Raw genomic sequence first — 11,005 nt, 5'->3', positions numbered from 1 at the left:
CAGCTCCAGGGACCTGCAGGTGAGAGAGGCCGGGGTCCCCTATAGAAGTGGGACATGAGGTCCCCTGCTCTAGCCCCTGGCTCTAGGCTTCCCTGCTCCAAAACCACTGGACCCACTGGACACCTAACTCCCCATCCTTGCCTTGTCCTGCCCTCCCTGCCCCTCACCAGACCCACTGGACATGTAACTCCCCTATACACACGCACACTGGCCCTTGGATCCAGTCCACCCCCCTTGGTGCCCAGGTGGCCCCCGTCCTCTCTGGAACAGTGCCCAGCCAGAGGGACAGACTAACCTTCTATGACCCCTTCTCTCTCCCCACGGCAGATATGGGTTCCCTGTGGAGCTGGTGGACACTCTGGACGGGAGCAACCCTCCTGTGTGGTAAGTCGGACTGAGACCCCTGTCCTCGTCCTTGCTCTCGTCTGGGGGACTCTGCCTGCTGCGGTCAGCACCCTCCGTCTGTATGCCCTCCACAACCCCAGCTCCCAGTGCCAACCCAGGCTAGCTGAGATGGGAGTGAGGCCCCTTAGGGTCTGCAGAGAAGGGTTGTGGGATCTTCCCGTTCTCTCTCTGTCCCAGAAGGAAGCAGATAAAATCCACGGTCCCCCAATTTAAGTCTTCAAGAAGTACCACTTTTTCCATGTTCTGTAACTCAGCTGAAGTTCTGACTCTGAGTCTCCTGCTGAGATGATGGAAAATTTCACTCAAGTTATTCTTGGGGGGCTTGGTGCCCGATTCCCCAGGGTTATGCCCCGGACTGCAGTCTCAGGTGAAGCCAGGGTACCGGGGAAGGTTGGGGCCTCAGAGCCTTCTAGTCGTCAATCAGCATCTGCTTTGTCCCTTTTGAAACCTTCATTGTTCCTCATGCTCTGGCCCCATAGGACACTGGGACATCCTTCCAGGCTCCCCTAATTCAGCAGACAGTCCTCTCCAAGACCCTGTAGATCTCCTCCCCTGCCCTCTCTCTTTCCCCAACTCCCTCTCTCTCCCCCTCCTTCTCTTCCCAGCCCTGGAGAATCTCTTCCTAGTTGGGGGTGTTGAAAAGTACCCAGTCCTCTCTTTCTGGGAGCCGTATTGTCCACACTCCCATACCCTCCTTCTTCCTTTAACCCCCTTTACCTCCCCATGTTTTTATTAAGACAAAAGTCATAAGCCAGCACCTGAATCCAGCCCGTTGGAGCCCCGTAGCAATTTGAGGTTGGAGATTTCACATGGAAATTCAAATAGCCAGTTTCTCCTGAAAAATGGTTAGGATCTGGCATTAAAAAGGGGGAGGGGAAGAGCCCACAAATCATCATAATAACAGGCTAACCCTACCCGCTTTCCTTGGCATATGAATGTTCTAGTTTGCACACTGGCCACCCAGAAGGTTTCCCACATTTTTATTACTTGCCTGGCCCATCAGGTCCGAAGTGTTCAGGCTTTTGTTTTACTTACTTACTTACCTACTTACGTATTTATTTAGAGACCGGGAGTGCACAGAGGAGAGGGAGAGGGAGAAGCAGACTCTCCACTAAGCAGGGAGCCCGAAGCGGGACTCGCTCCCACGACTCTGAGATCATGACCTGAGCCTCCCAGGCGTTCCCTGTTCAGGCTTTTAGAACACAAAAGCCAGAAGGGCTGGTACGGAGAAAGGAAAGCGAGAGGAGAAAAAGCTCGAGTCAGTATTTCAGTGTGGTATCTAGGCTCAGTGCAAGGCCTTCCTTCTCTGTTGGAGAGGACTGGGTGAGCAGACCTGCAACTGTGTTCTCTCCCCCTCCACCCCACTCCCAGGGTTGACCCAAGGGACCTCAGTGGACTTCCTTGCGGCCTTCCTGCAGAACTACCTGCCTGGCTACCACCGGGCCTCCCTCCAACTCCTCCTCTCCAGTCTGTCGGACCACCCTGCCTCGGTCTCCATTCACTGCCACGCAGATGGCACCGGGCAGAATGTCACAGTGAACCCGGGACAGTCAGTCCTGGTCAGCGTCAGTTCCAAGGCTGAGATGGTCGGCAGTAAGGTCTTCCAACACGCGGTGACCATCCACTCTGACCGTGAGATCTCTGCGCAGGCCATAAACACAAAGCCCAACACAGCAGAGCTGACCCGGCTGTGGCCTGTCCGGGTTCTGGGCACTGAGTACTTTGCAGTCACACCTCCCGGCGTCTCATCCAAGAATGTCAAGGAGTTCGCCGTGGTGGTGGGGGCAGCGGGGGCCTCGGTCACTATGAAGCTGAAGGGGTCCGTGACATTCCAGAACAAGTTCTACCCAGCGGGCAGTATTGTAACCTTGACCCTGCAGCCGTACCAGGTGGCCCAGGTCCAGAGCACATCTGAGCTCTCGGGGTCGAGGATCACAGCCAACAGCCCCGTGGCTGTGTTCTCCGGCCACAGCTGTGCCCAGAAACACACGAACTGCAACCACGTGGTGGAGCAGCTGCTCCCCACGTCTGCCTGGGGCACCCGCTACGTGGTGGCTTCGCTGTCCTCCCAGGCCCGCTACGATCTGGTCTATGTCGTAGCCAGCAAGACCACGAAGCTGAGCTACAATCAGGGGGGCACCACTGGCTCCCGTGGGCTCCAGGCGGGCGACGTGACCGAGTTTGAGACCCGGCAATCGCGGCCGCTCTACCTGTCCGCAGACGTGGGCATCCAGGTCCTGCAGTTTGGCACAGGGGCCACAAGGGACGGAATAACCTATGACCCCTACCTGACCTTGGTCCCAGACGTGGCAGCCTACTGCCCGGCCTATGTGGTGAAGAGCGTGCAAGGCACTGAGGGCGTGGCTCTGGTGGTAACACAGACAAAGGCGGTTAACGAGTTGACCCTGGAAGGGCAGAGGATGGGGGCCAAGCTCTCCTGGACAGCTGTGCCCGGCAGTGAGTTCTCCTATGTCGAGGTGGACCTTGGCCACACTGACGAGATCCACATGATTGAGGCCACTACTAACTTCGGGCTGCTCGCCTTTGGGCTGCTCCAGGCCGCAAGCTATGGGACGGCAGGTGCCTGCGGCCGAAGTGAGTGATGGGAAGTGACCCCCCCCCCCCACCAGCCCTGTCTAACCCGTGACCCCTTGGCTGGCTCTCTCGCCCTCTCCTTTTTCCCACCAACTGCCATCCTCTCTGCCATCCTCCCCCTCCCTAAGGCTTCCCAGCTCCTCCTTACCCAACCCCCTCCAGGAACCACTAAATATTTAGCAACCAGTGTGATCCAAGGTCCCCAGCAGTCAGAAACAATGCCTTCCAGAGCACGGCAGCAGGGTCCTATGTAGACGCCCCCACAGTGTCTGACAGGTGTCTGGCCTCAGCCCTCTGTCTGTTGTTTTTTTGTTTTTAAGATTTTATTTATTTATTTGGCAGAGAAACAGAGATCACAACTAGGCAGAGAGGCAGGCAGAGAGAGAGGGGGAAGCAGGTTCCCCGCTGAGCAGAGAGCCCGATGCAGGGCTCGATCCCAGGATCCTGGGATCATGACCTGAGCCAAAGGCAGAAGCTTTAACCCACTGAGCCACCCAGGCGCCCCGCTGTCTGTTGTTTTTTGCGGGGGGAGGGGAGTTAGGGATAGAGTCCTAGGAAAGAGCCAAGGTGCCTAGAGGAAGGGATCTTTGTGGGGAGGAGTGGGCTCAGGTCAGCAGATTCTTAGCAGACAGTTTGAAAGTATTTTGATATTTTATTTGTTTTTTTGAAATATGTTACTATTTTAGCAACCATACAAGTGGCAAACTACCACTCCCCCACATCCTATAGGAATGTTTATGTCCCAACGCAAGAAGTCTAAAAGTATAACTAATAATGGCTGTCGTGTGTGGGCGGGGGTTTTCTCAGTATACAAAAGACCCTTCTAGTTGTCTGTATGTATTAACGTAGTTAGTCTCCAGGACCCGGCCCTATGTGTAACCTTAGGCTCAGTGCATCTGAGGAATTGCCCCAGGTTGTGCAATGTGGTGTTTGAGGACACAGATGCTAAAGTCAGACTTCCCAGGTTCAAATCTCACCTCTGCTTGTGTGACCTTGGCCATGTGACCTCGCCTATGTGGGCCTCAGTCTCCCCGCCTATAAAATAGGGATAATAGCTATATCCCTTCACAGGACTGGAGTGAGGGAGTAATAAGTTTTGTAAAGCTCTTAGGGGGTATCTGGCAAGTTATTGTGAGCAGGCAGAAAGCAAGAGGTTTTATTTATTTTTTTAAAGATTTTATTTATTTGAGAGAGAGAGGGAGCATGAGCAGGGGGAGGGGCAGAGGGAGAAGCAGACCCCCTGCTGAGCAGGGAGCTGGATGCGGGACTCCATCCTGGGCTCCAGGATCATGACCTGAGCTGAAGGCAGTCGCTCGACCAACTGAGCCACCCAGGCACCCCAAGCAAGAGGTTTTAAACACTGGGAGGCAGGGGAGGAAGAGCTATTTCTTCCTACGTGGATAGACATTAGAGTCCCCAGCACTGGCAAAAAATGCTCCCTCCAACCATGCACATGCAAGCCACCTACCCTCCAAGAACCACTTTGGGCTTGAATAGTAGAACAGGAGAAGGGGTAGGGGATTCACTATAACAGGTAACATTCACCACCTGGGCCAAACCCTACTTATATTTTAGCTTCGTTAAGTCTGACAATGCCCTCCTCCCAAACATCCCTGTGAAGAATGTACTGTTATCACCCCCTTGTTGCAAACGGGGAAACTGAGGCATAGAAGGCTTAAAATCACTTGTCCACTGCCACCCAGTGGACCAGCAGAGCCAGGATTCTAACCTAGGCAGCCTGATCCAGGAAGGCAGAGAGTTCTAAGAGTTCCATTTTCTGTCCTTAAAAAAGATGCCTCAGCCTTCTGACCCAAGTGGGAATGCACAGGAAGGGGCCACGGGGAGAGAAAAACCACAGATCAGCATTTCCACGGTGATCCCTGCCCGGCCTTCTTCACTACCTTCCAGTTCTTCTGGGCTGGGCCGTGTCGAACCAGGGAATTAGAATACCTGGGGTTGGGTCACGCCTGGGCAGCCATCTCCCCGGGGGGCCTCCAGACCTCAGATTCCCCACTTCTCCACTAGGTAGTTGTGAGCCCACTGCCCCAGCTCCGCACAGCAGGAGAGCTCCAAGATTCCCACCTGTGAGGATATCCCTGATTCTTTCTCCGTTGCCGCCCCCTCCCTCCCCTCTGCAGCCGTGCTGTCCCAGAAACCCTCCTGTCAAGATCTGCAGTGCAGTCCCCAGCAGAAATGCCAGGTGGTGGATCAACAGGCCAAGTGCGTGGCGGTCCCCGTGGCCACCTGCCGCGCCCAAGGTGACCCCCATTACACCACCTTTGATGGCCGGCGCTACGACATGATGGGCACGTGCCTTTACTTGATGGCGGAGCTGTGCAGCGACGACCAGACCCTGCCTGCTTTCAGCGTGGAAGCCAAGAATGAGCATCGCGGCAGCCGCCGGGTCTCCTATGTGGGCTTGGTCAACGTGCGTGCCTACAGCCACACAGTCTCTCTGGTCCGAGGGGAAGTTGGCTTCGCTAGGGTAAGTGTCCACAGGGTTCGGATTTAATAGCTATGAGTCTCTAGTCAGAAGGAGGAGGCAAAGCCTGGGGATCGGGCCCCAAACCCAAGCCCTCGGCTGTGGAGTGAGGGGTACAGAGGAGGGGCGTGGCCACGGGAGTGGGGACTGGGGAGGGGGAATTTGAAAATCAGTGGCAGAGCCTGCCAGCTCTTTCGTCCAGCAATTCCACTTCTAGAAATTTTAGGGATACTCAGAGATATGGTTAGGGGAAGAAAAGCTTATGTCAACGTGGTTTGTGATAGCAAAAGGGAAAAGAAAAGGAAACAAACTGTCCAACAATGGGGAATGTCTTCAGTGACCAAACACTAAATTTAAGGAACACTTCCTATGTGCTAGATTTGTTTCTTAGTGCTTTCCATGTATTAATGCATGGAGTGCTCACAGCAATCCACAGGGGGAGACGTTATTATTACTAACACTTTCAGGTGAGGAGACTGAGGTCCAGAGAGATGAGCGACTTACCTAGGGCCCTGAGCCAGTAAGAGATACAGCTGGGAACACAGGCAGGCTGACTCCTGAGTCACTATTCTTAAGCTCTTTGCCAATCTGCCTCATATCATATATTTACACTCTTTTGTTTATTTTGGATATCAAATGTACACATAATAAAACCCATAAATCTTAAGGTCATGGAGTTTTGACAAATATGCAATTAAGATAAAGAATCTATTCACTATTCCAGAATATTCTCTCATGCCCCTTCCCAGACAATTCCAGCCTGCTCCTAGAGGCAACCATAGTTCTAATTTTTTTTCCACCATGGATTAGTGTTGCCTGTTTAAGAACTTCATGTTAATGGAATCCCACAGTGGAAGAAGCCATTTGCGGGAAGATTCTTTTGCTCCCCACAGTCCTTGTGAATTTCTTCCATGTTTCTGCAATTCATTTTTTTTTTTTTTTAAGAGGTAAAGCATCAGCAGAGCTCAAAACAAACAGGGCATGTCCTGAAAGTTCTGGCTGTCACTCCTGTCTTCACCGGCTTTCTCTCCCTTCCCTACCCCTCCCCTGCTCCCCAGTTTTCCTGATTTCTTGAGGTTCCACCTAGGGTTTCTTTATGCCAATACAAGCAAGGGAAACCTACATTCTTCCCTCTCCCCTTTCTTAGCAAAGAGTACTGTTCTATCTGCTCTGTTCTGCACTTCGCTTTTTACACTGTATGGTAGTTTCTGGAGCCGTTTCCATATCAACATAAAGGGAGCCTCTGCTTGCTTTCTTGTTGTTCTTTACAACTGCGTGGCTCTGCGTCGAATGGATGCCCCATCATTCAGTGAGCTCGACCTCCCACTGATGGATGCTTTGTTCGCGATGGCAGATATGATAGACAGCACTGAGCATTCTTGTACCCCCGGCTATGTGGGGGTGCGGGTGGATCTGTGAGATTCATAAGCAAGTGGACTAAAGTAAGTGTTCTAGAAATCTAGAGGGACTGAGCATACGCTCAGAGGGACTTCAAATCCCCGAAATTATGTGCGGAATTTGGCCCCTGCTGTGAGAGAGCCAGGTACGGTTACTTTTCATCAGATTCTTCCAGAGGTCAGTGACTTGAAAGGGGTTTCGAGCTCCTGAGAGAATCATGATAGGCTGTCCCCAGGACCATTGTTAGGAGAAAAGAGGGGTTCATGGAGTGGGGAATTCAGCATGGTCTCGCTATTTAAAAAGAAAAAATATATATAAATTAAAAGGTAGGAAAAGCCCTGGTAGGGTTTATAAATGTACCTGCGTGTGTGCATGTGTGTATGCGTGTGTGTGTGTGTGGTGTGCGTGCATGTGTGTCCACTGCAATATGGGTGATTTCTCTCTCCTCATTTTTGCTCAAGAACATTTTATAAGTTTTCTGCAATGAACAAATATTACTTGTGTCACTTAGACATGGAGATGACCAGCGACCCTGGGCTGGGAGCCTGTAGGCATCTCGGTCCCTGTACCCCCAGCACTGCTCAGCACGGGTCTGGACACGCAGGAGGGCTCTCAGAGGCACTCCTGACTCACTGACCGAAGGAAGATCTACCTTACCTTTGGATCTTGTTCATACGGTCCCCTTCTGCCTATTATTCCTTTTCTCATACCCCGTCCTCTTGGCTAAAACAAGCATGTGTGAAGAAAGAATTCAGAAGAAATGCTGAGAAAGAGGGAAATGGGCCCAAGGGACAGAGAGACACGCCCCTCATCTCCCAGCCAGACTCTCCCTCCACTCAGGAGATCCATGAAGGAATACCCTTTGCCTTGTTTTCGTGGCTCTCCCTCACTGATCCTTTACAGCGCAGCTGTCCCTGCCTCCAGGAAGCCTTCCCTGATCTGCTACATCAGGTCTGACTCTCCTCACAGACTCCCAGACCCTCCTGTGCTTCCTCCATCCCAGTCCTGATCCTTCTGACCTGTCCCTCTGATCTAGTGGCGGTCTGTCTCCCTCACTGGACTGGGAGCCCCAGGAGAGCAGGGTCTGGGCTGTCTCGGTCATCACTCCTGCAGTCGCCCAGCCAGGACCAGGCCGAGAGGGAATACCGGGTGAATGTTTATCTACCACATCAGCGGGTTTGCTCACTCACTGAGAACTTCCAATTCTACCAGGAACCTTTCTAGGCATTGGAGGTGAAGCCGCGAGCAAAGCAGACAAAAATCCCTGTCTTTGTGGGGCTGCCAGTCTCTGGAGTGAGGCAGAAGATAAACAGGAGACATTTGCAAGTGATATATTAGAAGCTTAGAAGCTATAGGAAAGCAAAATAGACCAGGGAGAGGGCATAGGGAGTAGGGACAGGTTTGCTACCTAGAATAGAGTGGTCAGGAGTCACCTCACTGCCATGGTGACACCCGAGCAAAGATTTTGTAAGAGGACAGAGGTCAGGGAATGAGCCACGGGTGCATCCAGGGGAAGAACATTTCAGGCCACAGGGAGGTGAGGGCAAAGACCCCAAGGCTTGGTCGGTGGCAGCAACAGGAAAAAAGAATCCCAGGGCAGCTGGAGCAGGGGGAGGCAAGTGGGGAGGGTTTGAGGGGTGAGGGCCAGACCATGCAGGATCTGACAGCCCATCCTCCCCACCCCCACCCCCTGCAGATTGACAACCAGCGCTCGCGCCTGCCCATCTCCCTGGCCGAGGGCCGCCTGCGCGTGTACCAGAGTGGGACCCGGGCCATAGTGGAGCTGAACTTCGGGCTGGTGGTCACCTACGACTGGGACTGCCAGCTGGCCCTGAGCCTGCCCGAGCGCTTCCAGAGCCAGGTGTGTGGACTGTGTGGCAACTACAACAACAATCCCGACGATGACTTCCTCACCTACGACTCGGAGCTGGTGTCTGACCCCGTGGAGTTTGCCAATAGCTGGAAGCTGGACGACGAGGACTACCTGTGCGATGATGGCTGCCAGAACAACTGTCCCTCCTGCACCCCAGGCCAGGCCCAGCACTACGAGGGCAACCGTCTCTGCGGCATGCTGACCCAGGCCGATGGCCCGTTTGCGGCCTGCCACAGCGCCCTGCCCCCCCGGCCCTTCCTGGAGGAGTGTGTGTACGACCTGTGCGTGGTCAACGGGGACCGGGCCAGCCTGTGCCGCAGCCTCAGCGCCTACGCCCAGGCCTGCCAGGAGCTTGGCATCTCTGTCGGGAACTGGAGGCCGCTGGCCCACTGTCGTGAGTGATGCCCTTGGCATGTGGTGGGAGGCAGGGGACTCCTTGTGTCTGCTCCACATCTGAGCACTTCTTGGGGTTCAGCCTGAAGCTGGACCGTGCAGGAGACACAGGGAGGGCCGAGATGGCAAGACTGTACCCACAGTGAGCCTAAGGTTGGGACAGATACATCCTAGACAGTGACCACGAGGGTGGTCCCTGCTGGGCTCCTCCAGGCACAGGCAGAAGGGACAGGACCAGGACGAGGGAAGTCTAGGGGCTATGGGCAACCAGGAGAGCTTCTCCACTCAGCCTGGGGGTCGAGGAGGGTTTCCTAGAGAAAGGGATGCCCAATCTGAAACCTGTAAGAGGAACTGAAACAAGACAGAAAAGCGGGGAACAGGACGTGGGTTCCAGGCTGAGAGAGGAGCATGTTTAAAAGCTGGCATGAGAGGTAGTCCTCCAAGTCCCAAGGCAGAAACGGGAGCATCCCTTGGTTCCAGCCCTTCCATGACTCCTCGATGCCCTCTGGATGAAGTCCTAGCTCCTTAGTCAGGTGTCCATCCACTTAATCATTCATTCATTCATTCCACAAGCACTCCCTGAGCCCCTATTGGGCCCCATCCCTCTGCTGATGATGGACACTGTGGGGTCCCAGCACACACCTGCCCTGCCCTTGAGAGGCTCCCCCCAAAAATTTTAGGAGACAGAAAGTCCAGTGCACAGGGAAGAGGAGGTGTCCAGGTCCAGGCCTAGAGCTCAAGATGGGGATAGAGGGGGAGTAGGTCTGGAGGAGACACTGAGACCACGTGGGTCTTGGCTTAGTCACTCCTCTGTCCTCACTGCCCAGTAAACACCACCCTCCCGAGTTCCCCCAATTTCTGGTGCGAAGGAGGAACTGGTGAGTCCTTTCATCCACTCATGCATTTCTGAAAGAATGAGCATCTCCCATGGGCCAGACGCTGTCCTTGGTGCTGGCAGTTCGGTGGGGAATTGAGGCTGACCAGACCCCCACCCTCACAGAATTTATACTCTAGTGGGGGAGAGAGATAGTAAGCAGCAAACCATGGAACATCTTTAAAGAGCAAAAGAAATGAAGTTCATGTATAAGAGCAAACGGGAGCCTCCTGAAGAGGGTACTCGGGGACGGCCTTTCTGGGGAGGTGACATGGGAGTCGAGAGCAGGATGACCCTGGAGTCAGCTAAGTAGTAATGACACTATGGGCTGTCTCTGCATGGATGAACTCATTGACTCCCCAGAACTCTGTGAGGTCAGTACTATTATTATCTCATGTTACTGATGAGGAAACTGAGGCACAGGGTGATTGGAGTCATTTGCTCACAATCACATAGCAAAAAAGGGAGACTGGTGTTTGAACTCAGGCTATTTGGGCTCCAGTAGCTTTCTTTTCTTTTCTTTTTAAGATTTTTTTATTTATTTCACAGAGAGAGAGAGATCACAAGTAGGCAGAGAGGCAGGCAGAGAGAGAGGGGGGAGAAGGCTCCCCACTGAGCAGAGAGCCCGATGTGGGGCTCGATCCCAGGACCCCAAGATCATGACCCGAGCCAAAGGCAGAGGCCTAACCCACTGAGCCACCCAGGCGCCCCTCCAGTAGCTTTCTTTTAACCACATGCTGCACTGCCTTCTGAGGAACAGCCAGTACAGACCCTGGGAACAGCCAGTGAAAAGGCCCTGAGGTGGGAGCGTAAGGACCCATGAGGAAGCCTGTGTGACTAGGACAAAGTGAACCAAAGGGAGAGTAAGAGGAGATGATGGGTGCAGATGATGGGGAGCTTGGTGGGCCACCAAGAGGACTCAGCTTTCCCCCTGAGATGGCACGACAAGAGGGCTCTGAGCAGGAGAGGGACATCACTGGTGCTC

At 53.7% G+C, this 11,005-nt stretch overlaps 1 protein-coding gene across 1 annotated transcript in view; it reads left to right on the top strand.

Moving 5' to 3' along the window:
• The first annotated feature begins 324 nt into the window (after positions 1–324).
• The window catches only part of LOC123930710 (Fc gamma binding protein), a 42,375-nt gene continuing 31,694 nt past the window's right edge, over positions 325–11,005 (top strand). The window contains 4 exon segments of the mRNA XM_045986935.1: positions 325–384; positions 1,777–3,000; positions 5,139–5,485; positions 8,577–9,147. Coding sequence (XP_045842891.1) covers positions 330–384; positions 1,777–3,000; positions 5,139–5,485; positions 8,577–9,147 — 2,197 coding nt within the window. The 5' untranslated portion in view covers positions 325–329.

The sequence above is a fragment of the Meles meles genome, chromosome 19 (assembly GCF_922984935.1).
Source record: "Meles meles chromosome 19, mMelMel3.1 paternal haplotype, whole genome shotgun sequence".
Taxonomy (NCBI): domain Eukaryota; kingdom Metazoa; phylum Chordata; class Mammalia; order Carnivora; family Mustelidae; genus Meles; species Meles meles.
The sequence above is the reverse complement of the archived record's forward strand: the minus strand, read 5'-3'. Positions and strand labels throughout refer to the sequence as shown.